The sequence below is a fragment of the Arvicola amphibius genome, chromosome 6 (assembly GCF_903992535.2).
Source record: "Arvicola amphibius chromosome 6, mArvAmp1.2, whole genome shotgun sequence".
In the NCBI taxonomy this organism is placed as follows: Eukaryota; Metazoa; Chordata; class Mammalia; order Rodentia; family Cricetidae; genus Arvicola; species Arvicola amphibius.
Window position 1 is genome coordinate 107,396,561 of NC_052052.2, and position 23,665 is coordinate 107,420,225.

General features: G+C 44.4%; 1 protein-coding gene across 1 annotated transcript in view; it reads left to right on the forward strand.

The window, feature by feature from the left end:
- The window catches only part of Prkcq (protein kinase C theta), a 133,525-nt gene extending 110,214 nt beyond the window's left edge, over positions 1–23,311 (forward strand). Inside the window, exons 15-18 of the mRNA XM_038333649.2 lie at positions 4,494–4,632; positions 10,830–11,018; positions 21,601–21,729; positions 22,194–23,311. Coding sequence (XP_038189577.1) covers positions 4,494–4,632; positions 10,830–11,018; positions 21,601–21,729; positions 22,194–22,352 — 616 coding nt within the window. The 3' untranslated portion in view covers positions 22,353–23,311. The remainder of the gene's footprint in view (positions 1–4,493; positions 4,633–10,829; positions 11,019–21,600; positions 21,730–22,193) is intronic.
- The last annotated feature ends 354 nt before the right edge of the window (positions 23,312–23,665 follow it).

Below are 23,665 nucleotides of genomic sequence, written 5' to 3' on the forward strand. Positions count from 1 at the left end.
TGGTTGAGTTATGCTCAGCATGGATGCCAGGAATTGAATTCAGGTCCTCTGGATAAGCAGCAAACACTATTAGCCACTGAGTTATCTCTTCGGAATTTTTTTCTAGCTATCTAAAAGGTGGTAGGTTAAGGATAATAACTTTCATTTTTTTTAGTTTTATTATAATGCCTGGAATGTGTGAAGCACACTTAATATTGCCTAGTTTGTATGTTGATATGTGGACAGACGGATAAGTGGATGAATGGGTGAATGAATATCTTGATAAGTTGATGAGTGGATGGATCAACAAATGAATGGATGGATGAGCAGACTAGGTGGATGTGAAAGGGGGGAAGTCAGGAATTTTGGAAAGAGAAAGATTTGGATATTGTGGAGCTGCTAAGGACTTATAAACCTGAAATCCATATTCCCCAGTGCTTCTCTTCCCACTCAGCATGCAGCTTCCATCTTGACATGCTGATGGACGTGCAGGACAAAATGACCAATAAATGTCTCCCTATGACAAACAGCATACGCTCATTTTAGGGCTTTATCCACATGTGTGAGTCATGGTTTTAAGGCTTATGTACCAATCAGAGAAGAATATTTGACTCATTGAGTGAGGTCATTGTAGATCTTTGAGAGGCATCCTAAGATAATTAAAATCAAGATGAGGCCATCAGTCCTATCCCCACGCTGCTTGGAGAAGACAGCAAGCTGTTGATGAGGATGGTGGACCCCAAACTTCAGCTGCTGATAGCACTGACGTTGGCCTGTTTTAAGAAACATTTCAAGTGCTCAGGTGTAACTTGACCGGTAGGTGACTGAAATGGCAGAGTCAGCCTATTCATTCTCTCCCATGGGACAGGGTTGCACTGGTCTGTTTACAAACTCCAGTTCATAGCTCTGAAAGGCCACCCAAAAAATTAACATAACTCTGGCGGCACATTAAAAACAAAACATCATTCTGTCATAGTTCTAGAGACTAGAAGGCTTAAATCAAAGTATAGCAGAACTTTTCATCAAAGGTTCTAGAAGAAGACCCTTCTCCAGCATACCCAGCCCGAGAGTCTGCAGACATTTGTAGCTACGTCACTCCAATCTCTGGCACCACCGGGACCTTCTCTCCCTGTGTGTCTCTCTTCTGTGTGAGATGAGAGCAAGGCATGATAAATTTAGTCTGCCTTCACTACACATGCGATTCAGGATGAGTTCATCTTGACACCTTTAACTTAACTATATCCATAAATATTTCTTTTTTAAAATGGGTTGCATTCACAGCATTATAGGGAGTATGACACAGATTATATTCTGTTTTATTATTTTAAAAATGCACATGCAAAGTCAGGCATGGTGGTACATACCTGTGATTCTGGCAATCAACAGGCTAGAGGCAAGAGGATTAAAACTCAAGGATAGTTTGGGCTACAAGAGAGTTCCTGCATGCATGCATGCATGTGCTGCATGGGTGTGTGCATGTGTGTATGTGCTTACGTGTGTGTATGAATATATATGCATGAGGTAGGCACCATTCACTACTCTGTATCATGAACTGGTAAACGTCCACTAATGCATTGTCCATGGTTAAAGACCATGATGGGCAGAAAATATGTAGAATTCCAAACTGTAAGATAACTAAATAAAGGCACTCTCTAGATTTTCTTGGAGGGTAGAATTACATGAAAAAATAGAGGCAGTGCATTCTAAAAAGTTCAAATAAATAGGATTCCAGTTTTAAAGAGAGAGAGAAGAAAAGATCTTGTGGGACTGCTAGCACTCCAAAAGCAAAATCTTCTTATCTTGATAATGTTTTGTTTTGTATTTAAGGGGAAGAGAATTTTCAAATAGAGAAAATGACTACAGAGAAGCCACCCTTCCCCGCCCCCACCCCACACACATGGAGGAAGTCAAGCAGAAAGGGACAGGCCAGTTAGCTTGTAGAGCTGCTCACTGCCTCCTGTAGAACAAAACTGAACTCATGGGTCCAGAGTCTGTGGTTGGGCAGCACAGAACTGAAGAGATGTGATGGGGATATTGTTCGTCTTTCAACAGCATCCAGTAGAGAACAGCAGCATCTTAAGAGATGCTAATTTGCATGTGATATAAAACCAGGGACTCAGAAAATACACAGACGTGGCAAGAAAATGCAGAGCCTCAATTCTGAGAATATCAGAGATGAGGAGTGACTTACTTCTGAATGAGGAACTAGACCTCACTTCCATATCTGAGGCTATTTCCAAATGCTTTTACGTGGCCTGTTTCAGTAGATGCCACAAGAGATAAGCAAGAGGTATCATGGGTCTTGTTTATTGCTTAGTAACAAGAGGCTCAGCAAGGTCTACCGTGAAACAACTGTAACTTGGCTTCTGAATAGAAGATCTTCTCTAGAACTGACCACACGCCAAAGGGTTCCACTGATTTTTCCATTATGATTGACACACAAGTGCCATGGTGACAAAGAGTGGCTTTGGACTCTCAAGTGCTTCCCTTGAGTCTTGATGTCCTAGAGTGAAGAGTAAGTTAAATGACTGCCTCGGAATGTTCTGGATCTTTGGGTTCTACAGTATCTCTAGTTGGCTCCAAAGAACCTGGCTAGTCTTCTGCTCCAGTCCTTACTTCCATGAAGCTCTAGCTTTGAGGAAAAGAAGTCTTTTAGGGCCTTTCCATCCCTTAGGTCTCTCAGACCTTCTTTCCCACCATCCCAAAAACATCTGTACTGCTTTAAAAAGTGGACTGGGAATTTGACATGAAGCTTATTTTTCCTAGCCAGAGGCACAGAGAACATTTATTTTTAGAATCAGTTAAAATACATCCGTGTATAGTTTCATAAGACCAGTTTGATGAGAAAGACCAGGTGGTCATGGTATAAAAGAATGTAAGAGAGATAGACTAGGTTTGCATCCCAGGCCACTGACTAGCTATGTGATCTGGATAAATAACATCATGCATGAGAAACTTTTATCTTACCTAGGGTTAAAAAAAAAATGAAACTACATCAGTAGTAACTTGATGAGGTTGACGAGATGGCTCAGTGGGTAGGAAGGAGCGGTTGCTATTCAAGCTTAGAGACCTGAGTTCAAATCCCAACACAACCCACAAAAAATCCGAGAGAGGAGGCGGGAGGCTCTCTGGAGTTTGCTGGGTACCAGCCTAGCTCCAGGTCCAGTAAGAAACACTGTCTCATGGGGAAAAGATGGAGAATGACAGAACAGGATACCCACCGTCTTCCCCTCACCTCCACATACACATTCAAGTGTGAGCATCCACCCACACATGCACCTGTATACCACACTACACACTTCACATATACTCATACCGTAACACTAGTAATAATAACTTGATATCAAAGGACTACTGTGAGACTCAAATGATGAAATAAGTGCATGTACAAGCAAAAGAACCTAGCAAAGTATTAGATACTGTGGCTATTGTTCTGGTCTTTTCTAAAGCATCACAGCTGGATCTAGCTCTCTGGAGATGATGGCATCAACTTCAGCCAAATTTTAGAACTATATTATCTATAAATGACAAACTTAAAATGACATCAATATGGCATAGCATATAGACTAGCTAATAAGCCTGAATTGTTAGTGTGTGAATTTAGATCAGCCTGTAATTGGACTGAATGGATAAAGCTGGTAAGTCATGTATTTAACTCCAGGGACACATCAGGAGACAGAAGACCAGCACTGTCCAATGAGAAGGCTCAGACACAGCAGGCATCTTCTGTCTTGACCGCGAAAGTGTGGCAGGGACACAGAGAAGCAGGTGCTGTCATGAATCTAAGACATGTCTAGGGATTCCCAGTCACACAGAAACTACTGGTGTCATGTGGGTAGCAGAGATGACTAAACTGGACCAAATGGAAGACAACTCCGGGGACATCTGCTAAGTCTCAGCTGCAGCAGCCTAGCTGGGTTCCACTCTGTTTCTCTCCTCAGCTTGCTCTCGCAGGGAGTGGAGCTAGCAGTTAAAACAGTTACTCACGTGTGCTTCGCAGCTAATAACCACTGGTTGATTGTGAAGTGATTCCATAAATGTCAGTGAGTGCCTTGTGTGTTGTCAGAACTGCCACCGGAGCAATGGCTCGGGACGCTAATATAGCCACTCTCCAGCTGGGACAACCACATGGGACGTTGATGTTCTCACTCTTCTGCTGACATAGCCACACAGGAAATATGGATCGAGCCCCTAAGGTGCAACAAGTATTCAGAAAGCATGGAAAATATGATGATCTGTTGTGGTATCTGTCCCAGACCAGATGGCCAGGGCAGCAAGGCCCTCAAGAGAAGCCCTGAATATGAGCCTCTGATATGGGGAGGCGGGACATTTGACAGAAGACAATGAGCCACTGAGAAGAGCTATGTCTGGTCCAGAGGACTTGGTGGCAGCAGAGCCTTCCGCAAGCTCTCCCCCGAGCTGTGATGGCACAAGCTACCTTACCCCCATGAGAATTTCATTTTAACAAAACTGTGTTTATTCAAGTGAGATTTCACTTCTCTTTTGTTTTCCAGGGACCTGAAGCTAGATAATATCCTGCTAGACAGAGATGGACATATCAAAATAGCAGATTTTGGGATGTGCAAGGAGAACATGCTAGGAGATGCAAAGACAAATACTTTCTGTGGGACTCCTGACTACATCGCGCCGGAGGTAGGGACACACTGCCTGGGTGATCCTCCCCCAGCCTCTGTGCTGAGGCCAAGGGATTCCTCCCCTAAGGTTCAGTATGGTTTGGTCTGTGGAGTGTTTTCCAGATGTAGATATACATATGGGTCTTTTGAGTTTTATAGAAAACGCTACCCCTACCAACGACATCCCTCCATGGCCAGAGATCTAGACTCCCTTTGCGTTATGGGTCTGAACCACCCCAGCCTTAAAACTTATCTCTTCAGACCCACCTGAAGGGACACCTGGCAAAGAGCCAGGAAGAAGCAGCGCTCCACCTAAATCAAGTTTAAAGGTGGGGTCAGAACACCTGGATAGAAGGGGAAGGCGGAAGGGCTGGCAGCGCCTCTCACCCCCGTTTCTGAGTGTAGGTGCTTCTCTACAGCGAGGATAACTCTGACTCGTGGCGTTACTGAAGCTGTTGAAGGAGGAACATGTCTGACAATTCCATAATGAAATCTATTACTCTACTCTTACTCTGTATGATTATTCGTTGCTTTAAAAAGCTTTAAAGGATAGTGGAGCGTCTAAAAACTATGACTCATTCTAATCCCACAAAATTGTACGAGTTCCTGGTGATCTTATGACCAGCGTTTTCTCAGGAGGCATCCGCTCTTTCAGTTATAAACTCACTTTCCCACTTTGGGGGATTCTCCTCCAGCTGCCACCCCAGGGAGACTAGAGACCGCCTGACCATGCGGCCCTTGTCACAGCATGGAGTATCTGGCGCTGTGGCATCTATTTTATCTTCCAGTCCCCTGCGCAGCTGCTTGTTTGCTCTGCCGTCTGGTACTGTTGCTCGCTTTTAAGACGCTTTTTAAATTTTGAAGTAATGATATGTTTGTAAGAAGTTCCAAAAATCGTCCAGAAACACCTGCACCCGCCACCCAGTTTCCTCCATTGGTTATAACTCAAATTGTTCAAGATCTGGAGAGAAGGCACAATGGGCAAGAATCTTCCTGTGTGAGCATCTGGACCTGAGTTCAAATCTCCTAGCACCCACCTAAGAAGCTAGGCATGGCCATGTACACCTATAACCTCAGAGCTTTGGAAGGTAGGGGCGTGACAATCACAAGGATTTGCTGACAACATGCCTAGCTCCAAACTCGGTGAGAGTCCCTGTCTCAAGGAATAAGGTAGAGAGTTAAGCAGCAGGCTACTCGATGTCTTACATCATGGCTGCACACATCCCCACACCTGCATTTGCATCTGCACAAAAGCCACACATACAAAACATATTAGTTCCTTTTCTACTGCTCTGATAAAACACCATGACCAAGGCAACTTGTAGAAGGAAGGGTTTATTTGGGCTTGCAGTTCCAGAGGGAGAAGAGTCCATCACCGTTACAGAGGGGAAGTAAGGCGGCAGAGCAGAGGCTGAGAGCTCACATTTTGAACAACATGCAGGAAGCCCAGGGAGTGGTGAAAACCTTTGAAACCTCAAAGCCGGCCCTCAGGGACACACTTCCTCAGCAAAGCCACACCTAAGCCTCACCAAACAGTGCCTCCAAAGCATTCAAATGCTTGAGACTCTGAGGGACATTTCGCCAGTTCCCCTCACGGATAGATTTGGGTGATCTTCCCTTTTACTCGGTGAGTAAACTGACTCCGTAAGATAAGACAAGTTAGCCTTTTAAAGTGAATGAATGAACTTAAGAATGGAGGATGATTGTCTAGTAAGGACAGATCTCTGAATTCCCTGGTAAAGCAATGTCAGCAGCAGATCCCATAGTCCCACAATCAACCATGGCAGCTGGGGCTAAGAACCAAGCTGCTTTCACTGCACTACCATGGTTTTCATTTTAATTTAACCTCACTAAAAGGTTCGGATGGTGGCTGTTCTTTGGGAAATTGTGGGTATTTTAACTGTCCAGTTCACGGCTGTGATCCCTTTCTGATATAGAACCTGCATGTGAACACAGATACTGCCTGTGTGTGTGGGGGGGGGGGGGGGGGGCAATAAAGCAGCTTTAGTTTGAGGGGAAGCCAAAGCTATTTATGGCACAAGTGTAGACCTCAAAGCGAAGACTGTTCAGTACTGAGCCCCTCCCGTGATTATCCTAAACTGTGTGGACTCAACTCAGATATGTTGTGTTAGTCTCAGCAAAGGTCTCCTGTATCTTCCTCTTGCCCGGTACTGACCTCCTCCTCACCCACGCCCACCCCTGACTCCATCCTCACCACATGAGATGCCTCCAATTCTTTTACCTCCATCTTAGAATGTCTAAATATCTTTGTGTCTGTTCTTGTCCATCCCTGTCTGCAAATTCTTAGGTTTTGTTCTTTCCTGAGCAGTTAAACAAGCACCCTGAAGATATGTGTATGTGTCTACATTACATATGAATTTCATGCATTGCTACCAACTAACATGGTCTAAGTGTTAAAAATATGTCTAAAATGTGTAAGAGCAAATTGAACAAAGAATGATATAAAACAGGTGCTAAGTAGCTTAGTTCTTCTGTCTTAATAGTAAAAAGTAAGTATATGTCATGAAAATTAGGAGATCAAATACCTTATTAAAATTATCTCTTTTCGAGATTTAATATAATGTACATCATCCCCTTCCCTTTTTCCTCCAATCTTCCCTATATTCCTCCTTGCTCTCCTTTTCCATTAATTTTTGTTATTGCTGCTGCTGCTGCTGCTGCTGCTGGTGGTGGTGGTGGTGGTGGTGGTGGTGGTGGTGGTGGTGGTGGTGGTGGTGTGCGTACATGTATGTGCTCATGTGTGTATATGTGTCTGTGTGTTCCATACACACACAAGTACAACCTGTTCAGTCTTTATAATATCACTTGTGTTTATGTTTTCAAGGCTAACCATTTGGTATTAGATAACCAGTTGGTGGCTCTTCCCAGGGTCAGACGATTTCTCCCGCTCTCAGCATTCCTTAGTTGCCTAGGTTGAGGTCTCATAAGCTTCCCTCTGTCCACTTTAGCATGGCTATTGGTTTGACTGTTGTCCAGCTTGTCTTTAGACAGTCACGTTAGCGAAACTTCACGGGTGTAGCTTCTGACACTCCGAAGAGAGACAGTGTTGCAGCAAAGTCCCCGCTCTTCTGGCTCCTCCAGTCCTTCTTCTCCTTGACCCTGATCCCTGAGCCTTAGGTGTGGGAGTCAAGTCACAGAAGCCTCAGCTGGGACTAGGCTCCACACTCTGGGTTTGATTGCTTTTCTGTAATTGTCTCTCCATCTGCCACAAAGAGAAATTTCCTTGTTGATGGTGAAGACTATACATAGGAGATAAATTAAAAAAAAAAAAAACAGTTTTGGTTTAAGGATCCATGAGATGACTCAGCAGGTAAAGGCACTTGCTGCCAAGGCTGACAACCTGAGAGCCATCCCTAGGACCCATGTGATGGAAGGAACAGACTCCTAGAAAGTTGCCCTCTGACCTGCTCACATGTGTCATGGCAAACACAAGTCACCTCCCACACACACACACTAAATAACTGTAATTTAAAAAAATTTTTTTTTAAAATATTGGTTTAATACTCTAGGGCTCTGGGCATTGAAAAGTCCGATGTATTTCTTCAAATTCTTTGTTCTCACAGTATTGTGGTGACTGGTAAAGATTCCTAGCAAGTATAATATGAACAATATATAATCAAGAGTTAGCAAGGACTATCGCTGATGATAGCAGATGCAAGTCCATGGTCCAAAGCACTGTTTTAAGGGTTTTTTTTAAAGCAAGCTTCCTTTTGACCCAAAGCACAGTTAATGAAGCCCCTGGTTTAGCTTCACACATGGCTGATAAACAAGCTGTCTGAAAGGGACGGTGCCACCACTCTCTCCTTCCGCCTACGTATATATAGTCTTGTCATTTACTTCAGCTCTACCTCTGGCCCAAATGGCCTGTGTGCTGTAGATCCCTGTGTTCACCAATGGGCTACACGTTATCAGGAGCTATTCACCATCATCTCAGGAATGTATACTCCTTAACACACTTGCTCCAAGGAGCTGTTACTGTCACCCATTACAGGGACAAAGAGGGTCTGTGTCAGACAGTGACAAAGCCGTTATTATTATCATTATTACTTGACTAGTTTCTCCACTTTGAAATTGTTGAGTCTCAGTTCTTGGAGTAAGGCGGACCCTCGACCTGGCACAGCTCCACCGCCCTGTCCGTCACAGAACAGTGTGCAAAGAACCATGTGGGAAGTGATAAATACCAGAAGACAATATTAACTGTGCTTGAAACGCTCAGAGACTGGACTTCAGAACCAGCTCTCAACTCACTATGAGACCTTAAATAAGGACCACAGCCTCTTAAGTCGTCACCCTCCGGGGATAACAGCAGGTTGTGGGTATTCTTAGAAATGAAGACATAATGTACAAAAAAAAAAAACAGCTGGTGGATGTTAGCGTTCCTTCTCGAACCGCCTGTTCCCTTTGTGAATTTGCAGTTTGCTCCTCCCTCCTAAAGTAAGACTGTGTTTACTTTAACTTACATCACCTAGCCTCAAAGCTCTAATTTCTGTGACAGCGGTCTCCTGGCTTCCAAATTTCTTTTCATTTGTTCCTCCAAAATGAAGTTGTTTACGGAGATGTTTGTTGTTCGGGAACAGTTCTGGTTGCTTTGGCACCACCTTGTGGCTTGTCTTGAGAATTGCATGTGAGCCTGGTGCCTAATACCCTTTGTGTCTATGTAGGGCTGAACCAACTGATCGTACAAATCAATGGTGCATCTTTTCTTCCTCGTCACTTTCTCTGGGTCATTAAGACAAATGTAGTTGACTTTTTGTTTGTCAAGTTTAATGTGAGCTTTTACATTTCCATATTGGATTACAGCTATCAAGTAGCAATTTATAAATGGTGGCATATTACAAAATTCTGTTTTCTAAATGATCTTTGCTTTCATGCATGGGGATAAAGTTTATCCAAGCAGCTGTTCAGCATGGCACATACAACAATTTCCAGGCCCTACATTTCCTAGGACCCTTGGAATCACCCTGTTATAGCCTTAAGGTAGCCAAGCGTGAACATCCTTTCTAACAAAGGAGGTTCTGGAGGGGTAAGGAGGCTTTCTCGAGCTGTGCAGTGAGGGATCCAGCCCTTGCAGAGCATGTGGGACTTTGCATTGTTGGAAAGCATCCTGCTGTGTCTAAGTATCACAGTTTCTTTGTACATTCATCTCACGGATGGGATCTTTGGCTGGTGCTCTCTCTCTTAGTCACCATAAACCGTGCTATATTAAACAGAGTGCCCATGTCTCTTAAACTCACTGGCTTCATTGATTTTGTTAATACATCCACCACCGCATCCTCTTCAGTCATTCATGCAGTCATGGATCCCACTGCGCACTGTTTTTGCAGTGCCTACTGGCATTAGGATGCTGTGCAGTGACACTGCACAGCCTTGGCAGCTTGCACATCCTTGGCATTCCAGCAGCAGAAGGAGCTGCTGGAAGTCAAGGGACAACATCTTTATTGCCACAAAATGTAAACTGATGAAAGGATAGATTTAGTGTCTTAAGTTAGGTAGAATTTCTACTTTTACATCCTCTGCCCTGGAAGACAGACCAAATCTGTTCTCAGAACCTATCCTTAGCTGTAGGTCTGAGGAGTCTCTGATCTGACTTCCGGGTTGGAAGCGTCTTGCTGTCCTCTCTCATGATAGCGAGTCTTGCTGGCCTCTCTCATAATAGTCCCATGACTTGATTCTGCATCCCAGTGGCCAGTCACGTGACTCTTGACATGAACAGTTGTGACTGGCTCTTTAAAAAAAAAAAAGATGTCACCAGATGGAATGGATTTTGTGTACTCCATTACCTTGGTGGTTTTATGCAGAGCTGAAAGAACAGAAGCCAGTAAAACACATAGATTTCGTTTAGCTGACCGCATCAAAGGTAATGGAGAATTTAGGCTCGGGCCAGCTCTGTAGGATACAGTCCCCGCCCCGCACAAACCTCACAGCACAAATGGAAAAATGAAAGCTACAGACTTGGTTCAGTCATTACACTCAAAGCCAGAGGAGAAAAATACAAAATAAAAAGGAGTGTGAGTCTTTACTTCCACTCAGAAGCTTGGGCAAGATGTCACCATCTCTTCCCGGTCATCAGCAGGCCAGAAGATACCGCTCTCAATCTAGACTACTATCACAGCCAGTCACTCGTCTCCAGACTCGGAAGTGTTATCAGTTGTCAGACTCGAACATTAATGATGCTTCTGCCTGTTGGTCGTGCAGATCTTGCTGGGTCAGAAGTACAACCATTCCGTGGACTGGTGGTCCTTCGGGGTCCTCCTTTACGAGATGCTGATTGGCCAGTCGCCTTTCCACGGCCAGGACGAAGAGGAGCTTTTCCACTCCATCCGCATGGACAATCCCTTTTACCCGCGATGGCTGGAAAAGGAGGCCAAGGATCTTTTAGTGAAGGTAAGAAATTAAAGTCAAAGCCTTGGGGGTAATGCCCTGACTCCCAGCTTTGGAAAAGCAAAAAAGGAAAAGAAACAAGAAAATGGCGCTAAGAGAGGATTCATAAAATCGGTGCTTGATTCTGCTCCCAGGTCCTGACTCAGACATGACCAAACACCACAGCATGTAGTGAAGGGTTTAATGGGATGTTGCTGTCTGTGTTTCAGCTGAAACACTGATGCTATGAGCTCTGGTATCAAAGTCAGGGGATCAAGACAGGGGTAAAGAGGAGGGGGAAAAAGACCCATGTTTCATGTTGTTTCTCATAGGCAGATTCTAGACTGTGTGTGTGTGTGTGTGTGTGTGTGTGTGTGTGTGTGTGTGTGTGTGTGTGTGTAAAAATAAAAGAAAAACTATTGGAAGGAAGGAAAGAAGCCAGCCAGAAAGGGAAGGGTGAAAAAAGAAGGATATTAGGGGCACATATATGAACTAAGCTTGATGTTATATATGTCTGAAAATGTCACAATGATTCCATTACTTTCTATACTAATTAAAATAATAAGAAAATTTAGCTTTGAAAATTAAAAGAGCCATAATCAAAAAAACAAAACAAACCAACACAAAACTAATATTTATAGACAAGCATGGTGGCTTACAAGGCTTACAAGGTAGGCGGATCAGGATTTCATGGGGGCCAGATCAGGCTATATGACTACATGAGACCCTGTTTTTAAAAAAAAAGAGGTGGAGGGTGGATGAGAGGAAAGAAGAGGAAGAAGGAGGAAGTAAAATAAACCCTCTTTTCACCATTTATAAAAGAAATTCCCCAAAAAAACTTTGGTGGCCCTGGGTGGAGGAAGCCTTGGTGGCCCTGGGTGGAGGTGTAGTTGGTTCTTTAAGCAGTCACAGTATGTGATTTACAGCAATTTTTGTCTCTTATATATAATGCCATCTGGGCCAGCAACCTACCCATCCCTAGCAGGATTCAGACTTCTCCACTCATGCTGCTGAAAGGCAAACCTCTAAAGTCCCAGACACCATCTCTGCCATCTCCATTGAGAATCAAAAGCAGGCAACCCTAGCCCCAGTCAGCATGTCAGTCTTAATGTTAATGCAAGACTACTGCCTACCTCTGCTCAGAGGTCATGATGAGGAGATGGGACCGCAGCCATGCTGAGGTTGCCTGCATCCTTGTTCTCTTCCTTTCCAACCCTTGAGTCTTCTTAGGCCTATAGTGATAGATATAGATACAGATGATATAGATATATAGAGAGAGATAATATGCTATGATAGGATATTTAAATATTAATTCTCTATTATAATCATTTAGATATGGTAGATATATAATAATAATGAGATTTATCTTAATTTTTTGTGGCAAGGTTTCCAACTGAGCCTGAATTCACAGATTCTTCCTCTGTCCCCGAGCCCAAATTCATGACCTCTTTTAATTATTACTCTTCTACACACACCTCTGGTTTTTTTTTTGTGTGTGTGTGTGTGTGTGTGTGTGTGTGTGTGTGCAGCCTGATGAGTCCGTTATGCATTGTTAACCAAAAACTATTTCTCCAACCCCTATTAATGAGTTTAACCCAAAAGTTTGGAAGCATTTCCATGAACAAGATACAGCTCAGTGACGGGGTTTTTCTAAGCTTACAGAAATTCTAGGTTTTGTAGTGATGAGCTGTGGGCAGGCTTCCTGCCGCCCGGATCCCGGCCACCTGCTAGCTTTATCTGAAATAATTACACGGAAACTGTATTCTTTTAAACACTGCCTGGCCCGTTATTTTCAGCCTCTTACTCACATCTTGACTAACCCATATCGAATAATCTGTTTAACACCACGAATGGTGTCTTACCGGGAAAGATTCAGCACGTCTGACCTGGTGGCTGGCTCCATCGCATCTCACTCCCTGAGGAGAGGCATGGCATCTGTCCCAGAGAGCAGAGGCGGGGCAATTGTCTGAGCCATTTACCTCACTTCCTTTTTCCTGTTCTGTCTACTCCACCTATCTAAATCTTGCCCTATCAAAAAGCCAAGGCAGTTTGTTTATTAGCCAATGAGAATCTTCCATCAAGGTTTCCTGCCCAATGCCAAAAAGAAAGAAAGAGAGAAGAAGGAGAGAAGAATGGAAGGAAGAGAAGGAGGAAGGAGGCCAGGGAGGAAGGAAGAAAAAATAGAGAAGGCAGGGAGGGAGAGAGAAATAGAGAATAAGGGATTTCCAGGCTCATCTTATACTAGTCAGCATTTTTTCCTCTTAAAAACTATTTAGGATTAAATCTAAAGGGCTTTCTACTTCCATGTCCCTAAGGCAAGTGACAGCTTGTCCGAGGTATTAGAAATTTTGGAACGACTCCAGAGCTTTCTCTGGGAATTGGGATCATGAATCTGAGAGGTGTTGACAAAGCCCCATAGGAAACTCGGCCTGAGGTTAATGGAAGTAGGTATTTAAAACCAGAGCCTGTTCCATGCAGCTCACACCTTCTGACTCGGAGCCAAACAAGCACCAAGCTTAGAAAACTCCCTGAATGGCCAATTATATTCACTTTTAATGAGCAAACAAAACACATGGATAATGAAAGCTAATTTAAAAATTAGCTAGGTTTAAAAAAAAAGACAGCAGTAAAAATAAGCTAGTGGGATTCCAGTGCAAAGTTCCACTTACGGAAGGCAAGTTCAGCTTCCATGACAACCAGGACATTTATTTTACACGTGGCTGTAGGAAGGACTCAATGTGAATTGAACATGTCAGCCCCGGCTGCCGTAACACAATGTACCCAGACTGATCAGGCGACATTTCCCTCTCGTTGTTTCTTAACTGCTTGACATAGTGTCAGAGGCAGTGTTTAAAGGCACACAGATCAGCCCTTACCCCCTCCCCCGCCCCAGCAAGACCTACTTATTACACACTGAACTACAGATGCGTCTCACATAGCAGACATTTATTTCTTACCAAGTTAGACATCCAAGATCAAGGGTCATCGGGGTCTATCTTGGTGCCGGCTTTCTTCATAGAAGGCATATAGGCACCTTGCTGTATCTGAGAGAAGCAGTGGGTCAGAAAAACACTCTGTATAGCTCTTATTTTTAAGGACAATAATCCTATGAGATTTGGGCTCCCTCCCTGTGACCTCATTTAACCTTCATCACTTCCATAAAGTTTCTCTCCACAGTCATACTGGAGTCAGGACTTCACTATATAAGTTTTGAGGTATAACATAACAGCTATACTGAAGTATCAGGACCAACAGAACTTTCTGGAAGAAGGAAAATGAGGAAGAGCCCTGTTCCCATCATCAGAGATTCAGTCACCTTCAAATCGAGCCTACCGGTCAGATGAGTCCCCAGAATTAGCTGCAACCCCCCAACACATGTGTGTGCTCCTCAGCCAGCCTTCCCATCGTACCTTCCAAATGCCGAGTTCCCACTCAGCATCAGGACATCTTCAGGCCACTAGGATAGGTGAAGTAGGGACAGGCCAGCAAAACCACAAGTAACCTTGAGAGGAAAGTGGGGAGGGCTAGTTGCCAAGATAAGAAAGATTGGGTAAGAGGAAATCATTACTTTAGTTGGGAAAGGAAGTAGAGCCTGTATAACCGATACCCACATCTCATCGAAAAGAGCAAACTGTTGATCCATGTTGATCCATGCAAGCTGTGTGGATCCCAAAGGCAAAAAGTTAATCAATGCAATGTCCTTAAAGTGGTGGAATCATGTTGTTCAGTCGGGGGAAGGAGCAGGTATCGGGGCAGGCATATGGCTATGACTATATTAGATAGCAAGAGGGACAGAACTTGCCATCATTTCAAGCAACAAAATACTTAAAAACAGCCAGGTAACATAGTACACACTTGGAATCCCAGGGCTGGGAAGGTGAAAACAGGCTGTTCCCTGGGGTTTCCTGGCCAGACAGCCTGGCTGGACCCATGAGCACTAGGTCAAGTGAGAGGTCATGTCTCAAAAACCAAGGTAAAACAGGTTGGAGAGATGCTCAGGGGTTAAGAGGACCTGCTGCTCTTGCGGAGGACCTGGGGTTTAGTTTCCAGCACCCACGTGGCAACCCACAACTGTCCTTAGCTCCAGTTCCAGGGACCTGACCCCCTCTTCTGACCTCCACAGGCACCAGGCACACACCTGGCACACAGACAGACTTGCAGACCAAGCCCCAAAAATATCAAATTAAAATTAATGATAAAAATGTTTTCTAAGAGAAATAAAGCCAGGAGGAGACACCTGAAGAACAGCCAAGGCTCCACTGGTCTCCACGTAGGTGCACATACCTACCTGGACACCCATGCTCAGAAAAATTAAAAGCAGAAGCAAGGGTGAGGTGACTCAGCAGGTAGTGGCACACACCCCACAGCCTGATGACCTGAGACTGATCACCAGTGACTCAGCAGGTAGTGGCACACACCCCACAGCCTGATGACCTGAGACTGATCACCAGAGAGTCACATGGTGGGAGGAGAGAATCAACTCACACACACAAACAAATAGATAGAGGTAATAAATTTCAAAAAAAAAGTAAAAGTAAGACTAAATGCCATGTAAATACCAAAACATATGATATACATTTTTGCAGATTATCAGTGGCAGAAGAAAAGTGTGTTATGAAAATAGGCAAAAACGTGTTGAACAGATCAAAACTTAAGACAATTAAGGATAAAAACAGAGAAAGGCTACAGGCAAAAGAGACTTTAAAGCCACTTGGAAGCCTTGGTGATTCCTGACATGGATTTTAACAAACAAAAAAAAAAAGTCTGTCCTTCCTCTTCCTCTTGCACACACTGCAGCAATTCGGCCGATAAAAATTAATTTCCATTACACAATTTGCTGCTAATGCAGCTGATTTGAAGTTTATCTTCCCTTCTGGATCACTTTAAAGCCTAATCCAGCAGCCTTCACAGCCTTGGGCTCCCTCTGCTGCAAAAATCCAAAGAAAACACTATTTCTCAGAAATTCCCTGTGGGGACTTTCCCATAAGATAAAGCAAGAATTTCGGGGTTCTTCGGGAAGGCTGAACAGGCAGTGCTGTGTGGCACCCCTGAGAGCAGTGGGACCAGACTGTCCCCTTGAGCTCTCATTGGGCTAGGGTACCTGTAGCCCACCGAACAACTCCATGTCAGGAGAAGCTGAGGCCGTGCTCCACCAAGAGTTGCAGCTGGGATGCTGCTGTGCAGTTGCCTAGTGACAAAGTAAACAGCAAGCACCGTTTCTCCCCTGTTCATTTCCCCAGGATGTCTGGTCGCTGTGCTTGAAAACGATGGGAAAGTAATGATCTTAAACAGAAATCCATCTCCCTCCCCCGCCCCCGTACCATTTTCCCGAGGAGGGACCCAGGAAGGAAGGTGGGATCCAGGTACAACCCAACACAGCTACTGGTGGCTATGAACTGCTTCCTACCCAGGCTGTCAAATAAATTTAAACAAACTCCAGCTAGATCCCAGCCTTTTACGTAAGAGTGTCTGTGTCCTGTAAATATAGGAAGCTTCTACTGGCAAAAGCAGTCGTGTCCTTGCGCCCTTGGTGTGGCGTTCCTGCCGCAAAGCCCTTGACCTTGGTGTCCTTAGGACCTGTCTCACCCTGGGGACATTAGTGAGTCTGTTTGCTCCTGGGAGAAAAGATAAGGACAGAAAGAATATTGAACTTGAGGGCTAGAGGCCAGATTATCTTCTTATTTTCCATTTTGCTCTTAAAAAAAAAGCATTATTTTATTTCACAGGTGCCTAAGCCAAGCTCAGATGGCTCTTTGTTAGGATTTTCTTGGTTCAAATGTCACAGGTTTGCTAAGAAAATCTAATAGAAAACCGAGTGTGGTTCACAGTTGGCCCAAGGCAGTGACTTCTCATTTAATTCTCTAAAACATTTCATTATACCAGCGTCAGCTAGATTTGGGTCCATTCTCAAGACACTTAAGATTTCCACCTCATCTTGTTTCATAAAAATATTCTTGAAGCCGGGCGGTGGTGGCGCACGCCTTTAATCCCAGCACTCGGGAGGCAGAGGCAGGTGGATCTCTGTGAGTTCGAGGCCAGCCTGGTCTACAAGAGCTAGTTCCAGGACAGGCTCTAAAAAAGCTGCAGAGAAACCCTGTCTCGAAAAACCAAAAAAAGAAAAAAATATTCTTGAGAGGTAGAGGTCAATCATTTATTATGATCGTCTGGGGAGGAAAGAAAAGGGGGCAGGCTGTTTATTTCCTCTGTTTTAAATGATGATGATGATGATGATGATGATGATGATGATGATGATGATGATGATAATAATTTAATTAGGGCTAGAGAGTTGGCCCAGCATTTAAGAGCACTTGCTTCAAGAAAACCAGGTTCAGCTCCCAGCATCCATGTTGGGCAGCTCACAAGCTTCAGTAACTCCAGCTTGAGAAGGTCTGATGCCCTCCTACTGGCCTCCACAAGTACCTACACTCACATGTATACCCACACAGAGACACACACACAGACAGACAGACAGGCAGCCAGGCAGGCAGACACACACATACACACATACATAAAAATAAAATAAATCTTTTTTAAATAACAACAACAGCAACAACAAAACCCAATGTGCTTTTCCATCTGTCTACTCTCTGGTTGTTTAGTCCACAGAGAAAATCATCTTACTGCAAACTTGGTGCCTTGTCTCCAGGACAGAGGGTGTGTGGTCTGCAGATAACCTGGGAAAACAGCATCTTCAGTTTTCCGGCCTTGGCTTAGCAGCTTCTTAGAACTAGGGATGGTGCTAGACTCTGTGGGTAGCAGAAATACAAGTGGTGCCTGTCCCCAGAGCTTACAGTCTACAGAACAGGACAGACAGACTTGAAAAACAGACAGCAGGCAAAAACAGCTGGGAAATGTTATATGGAACACAGCAGAAAATGGGAGGGAGGCACTGACCATGACACCCTGCTGCTGGCTGGATTCATGACCTTGAGGAAGTGACAGAGCTACTCTGAGCCTCAGTTTCCTCAGCCAACAAGTAAGACAGAAAGATAGTTTCTATTTTTCTTTGAAATTTTAGTTTGTTTATAACTATTGTGAGTGTATCCACAATGCGTATACCTGAGTGCATGTGTGTGTGCTAACACACAGGCATGTAGTTCTGCAGACAACTTTGGGAACCAGTTCTCTCCTTCTACTGTTGTTTCCAGGATCAAACTCAAGTCTTCAGGCTCTCGTGGGAAGTTTTTACTTGCTGAGCCATCTCACTAGTCCAAGTACTTTTTAAAAAGTATTTTGAAAATTAGGATGAAGTTACATCATATCACTTAAATGCAAGGTTTGAGTTCTGAAGATCTGTCATCCAGCATGTAGGCTACAGTTAACATGCTGTCCAGCATGTTGGCCTCAGTCAACATGCCATTCACTGTGTGGCCTGCAATCAAGATGTGGTCTAGCATATGGGCCACAGTCAACATGCTGTCCAGCGTGTGGGCCGAAGTCAACACACTGTACAGTGTGTGGCCTGCAATCAGCATGCTTTCCAGCATGTGGGCTGCAGTCAGCATGCTAGCCAGTGTGTAGGCTGCAATCAGCATGCCGTCCAGCATGTGGTCTGCAATCAAGATCCTGGCATCCAGCATGTGGGCCAAAGTCAACATACTGTACAGCATGTGGCCTGCAATCAGCATGCTGTCCAGCGTGTTGGCTGCAGATTGAAAGGTGCAGAACAGATTTTAAATGATCTCATTCTCCTCCTAAAAAAAGTGAGGTGATGGATGCTCATTACCTTCATTAACCATTCCACATAAATCAACATATCCTGCTATACCGCATAAATATATACAATTGGAATAATCAAAACAAATCATGTGGACCTGTCTGAGACAGCCAGCGCTGAGCGTGACTCTCTGAGAGCACTGGTCAGGATAAACGGGGTGGCCAATCAGATGACCTCAAAAAGGAGGATGAGCTCTGTTATAGGGGGGGTTAGTCAAGGAAGAGAGGACTGGAGCAGAATTTAAAGACTCAGGACTGGGAGAGTGGTTGCGCCACCTCCTAGAAGATGAATTATCATTATGAAGCTGAGAGGGACAAGTGTCTGTTCAATGAGCAGATTTGTCCCAGAAGAAGGGACAGGAGTGCTGGCATCAGAGTAGAGTCTTGAATGTTAGTAGGAGTATGGGGACATTAGGACTCTCTGGGTCCTGGAGGTCACCTGAACTAACCTTCCATTCTACAGACAAAACTGCTATAGTTTGGGTCTGAAATACCCCCCACAAAGGCCCACGTGATAGAGGCTCAAGAGGTAATAGAATCATGAAGCGGTGGATCATAGGGCAACAAAGTTAGTTTGGGGAGACCGTTAGATCCTGGCCCCCACCCTTTCTCTCTCTTTGTTGCCCACATCCTGCCTGAATGTTCAGATTCATCTCAGGCCCAAAAGGCATGAAGCCAACTGACCATAGGGCGAAACTTCTGAAACCATGTCCCAACATAAAACTTTCCTATTTTTAAAATCGATTATCTCGGGTATTTTGTTACAGTAATGGAAAAATGGTGAAATAGGAAGTAAAGATTCAGAAAGCTAACCCAAGGCTACAAGAGCCCTAAGTCAGACAAACAGATTAGTCACCCATTCCATGATGCAAATGTGGTCAATTTCGTACATGATAGTCTCAGGTTACTTCCCCTGGGTAGTACTTTTATAAAGCACTTGGACCCTCAGGATATCAGTAAGAGTCCTCCATGGCTGATGAAAGCAGCATCGGGACCATGCTGAGGACTCATCGGTGGGTGTGCAATGGTTCATAAGCCTTATATGTGGCCCTTGTTTTTAAGACAGGACCTCAAGTATCTCAATCTGGCCTCCAACTCACTCTATAGCCAAGGCTAGCCTTTCCCTCCTGATCCTCCTGCCTCCACCTCACAGGTATTGAGATTGCAGGTGTGTGCCACCATACCTGACTGCACCTGGAACTTTAAGTAAGACTCTCTTATTTAATTAGCTAATTAATTGATTAATAAAAAAAATCTCCAGGTTTTTTTTTTTTTGCAGTTTTCTTCAGCACACCTTTATGATTTAGGGAAGAGCTGAGAGCTGAGACACTGTAGGTTTTCAAGTTACAAGATAACATCATTTTTAAAACATTCTCAGAAGCCATATCCTGGCTGTTCTTAGAAATAGTGAAAGCAACAAATGGGGCTGAAACCCTTGTGGGAGACACTTGGAAAAATCCCTACATTTTCCCACATTTTCTATCTACAAAGGCCATAAGCTCCTTAAAACACCTGAGCTGTGACGTTATAGGCAAACATCGTGATGGTGCTGAAGTAAGAAGTAACTGCTTGAGACACCTGGGGAACCTATTACTTTATGAGTTAATGTCTAGACTCCCCTGCTCCATTGTCCCGGACAGGTTAAAGTTTCAAAACCTTCCAGTTGCTCTGCTGTTTGTCCAGTAGCCACTGTGACTGTTAGGTGAAGCAACAGGAGAGAGGACGGTGGAAAGGGAAAGTCACAACACAGGCTGAAAGGCTGGAGGGACGAGCATGGTTTGAATAATAAAGCATTCGTCAGAGGTCTGCGGAGGGGATGATGACTTTCTGTACCCAGAGGCTCTTTTTTCCCCTTTGGGGTTTTTTTCAAACAGCACCTCACTGTAAAGCCTAGGCTGACATCATCCAGACTAGACCAGACTGGCCTCAAACTCATTATCCTCCTTTCCTGGCCTCTTGAGTGATGGGTTTCCAGACACACACCATTGTGTCTGGCTTATGCTGTTGGGAATACAGAGCAGATTTTACAAAGAACAAATATGCTAGAGGGGTTTGCAATATGTGTATATTTGCTTATGCACACATACATATATGCTTAGCCACGTACATAGACATGCATGTGTGTTTGTGATTGTATGCATGTTTACATGCCTCTCTATGTAAAGGTGTATATGTATATATACATGTGTAAGCTTGTATATGTGTATATGTGTAGATTCTGTTTAATTTAATCCTACGGATAGGATTAGACACTTGATATATGTTCTAGTTTATTTTCTGTTGTTCTGATAAACATTATGACCGAAACCAAATTGGGAAGGAAAAGGTTTATTTCAGCTTAAAGGTTACAGTCCATCATTGAGGGAAACTGGGGCAGGGACTCACACAGAACTGAAGCAGAAACCGTGGAGGGATGCTGCTTACTGGCTTGCTCCCTGACTCATGCTCAACTGCCGTTCTTACATAGCTCAGGACCATTTGCCCAAGGATGGTACCACCCACATCAGTCATGGTCCCTCACAGACACAGGCATAGGCCAGGGTGAGTAAGGCAGTTCTCCACCTAAGGGTCCCCCTTCCCAGGTGACCAGCACAGCAAACGTCACAGGTTAGGAAACTGACATAGAGTCAAAGACCACGTAAGTAACAAAGCAAAGTTGATTCCACGCCAGGCCTATAGAAGTCACAGTACAGCCTGCCTGGGCAAAGAGTAAGAAAGTCAGAGAGCAGACCGTGGAAAGCTCAGAGAGGGTGTCCAGTTAGTGTGAACCTACTCCATCTCCACGAAGGTCAGTGAAAAAAGCCAGCTGCTCATACCCCAGTGAGTGAACACCCTCCTGACCCAATGCCTCCTCGCAGAAGTGAACTTCTCCCTCTCTGCTCCCTTGCAGCTTTTTGTGAGGGAACCTGAAAAGAGGCTGGGTGTGAGAGGAGACATCCGCCAGCATCCTTTGTTCCGAGAGATCAACTGGGAAGAACTTGAAAGGAAGGAGATTGACCCGCCCTTCAGGCCAAAAGTGGTAAGGACTCTCCCACTGGATGGTGTGGCTTCAGCCCATCTCCTTTTGTCACCTGCCCCAGCCCCACCCTCGGGAGGGACATGCTTCTTCAATCCACACCATTTGACTAGATCAGAGGTTGGCGGGTCCCATTGCCTGTCATTTTTAAACTGTGTCATCAGAATTCACCTAGGGGAGGAATAAACTGCAGAATGTTCCCAAGCTGAGCATCTGTTGCTGAGAGGAACGGTCAGGAGATGGGGCTTTGCATGAAGCCCTTATAGTCTTGATGATGTACAGGACTGAAACCCGTACAATGTAACTCTTTCATGTGAAATTAATTATTCTAATAAAAGAACAGATGACTCAAGATTTGGACCCACTGGGTGGTGCACACACTACAGCCTACATAAGCGAAGTTAAGATAATGAACTTGTCTAATTTTTTTCCCCCTCTTTTTCTCTCCTCTTTAAATTGCGACCAAGAAATCACCGTACGACTGTAGCAATTTTGACAAGGAATTCCTAAGTGAGAAACCCCGTCTGTCATTTGCCGACAGAGCGCTCATCAACAGCATGGACCAGAACATGTTCAGAAACTTTTCCTTCATTAACCCAGGGATGGAGACTTTCGTTTGCTCCTGAACCTCACCCCTCCCCAGACCAGAAGGGATTTGCCTTCTCTCTGGGAACTGGTTTCAATAACACTTCTGGGGGTCTCTTTTTCAAGTTGGAAAAGAAAAGAAACACTCAACAGCAAAGGCGGGGAGACCTTCGATCTCCTCACATGACTCCTTACCTGTAGCAGAAACCAAGTCTACTTCACTAATGACATCACCTGTTATAGCTCCTGGCATCTTTCCCAGCAGCCCTTGAAGTTAGATCGCTGTTAACTCTAGTCGTTTACTGGAAAGATGGTTCCTGATAATGTGAAAGGGTCGAAACCTAATTCTGCCTTGCCCTAGACAGCAATTGCTGGTTGGTGATGAGCCAAGGTGCAAATGGAACCCGTTTCTCAAGACTGGAACAGCAGATCACCCCTTAGAGAAGTGGATCCCACTCAACCACAGAGAAGGAGCCACTAACCCACATTGCTCTGTGCACGTCTGCAGAAATGTAAATGGCAGAAGGGAAGGAAAGGGGAAGCCCTGAGCGGGTTGTGATGGGATTCTCTCCAATAAACATAGCTTGGAACTTGAGATTTACAAATCTGTTCATTCTGGCTAACCCTGACATTCACAAAACAGAGGAGAGCCAGTGGCAATGAGCAGAGCTCATGTCACCAGCTTCCGGGAAGGGTATGTGGCCTGTGTGGAGCATCTTGTCCGCACAGACGTAAATGCAAGCGACAAAGATGGGATCGTTTGCTGCCGCCCATCCAACATTGCCTTCCTTCTGTTCTCAGCTGACCTCTTTATCAGCACAGTCATTCATTCCCATCTCCCCATCAGACAAGAAATAAATGCATGATTCTTCTGAGATAAAGAAAACCAATCCCTTATTGTGCTGTTCCTGGTGATTTGATGACAAATAAGTCCCTCTCTAGGTGTCCTGTGAGATAAACCACCCGTGCATGCTATTAGCAGCAGTCAGTCCTGCTGGATTAGAGTACTAACTATACACTGAAAGTATTTGTGCTGTTTGTATATTTTGATGAGATGTTATGACAATAACAAAGAAGTGGTTGTGTAAAATGGAATAAAAGAAGAAGAAAGAAAAACATGCCTCTTAATGGTTTGATTCTCTACTGTGCCCCTCAAAGACATTCTTCCACCATGGTGACCATCAGAATGTAGCCAGGGTCCGATTTGCTTTAAAACTGAGGAACTGAGAAAAAGAGATGCTCAGAGGGGTGGGACATTCAGGAAAATAAATCGCCATTGCTATACACTCCTCTTTACTCTCCTCTGAAAGATTTCCTGTTGGAGGGATCTTCACAGGCTGCCTTCAGACCCTGT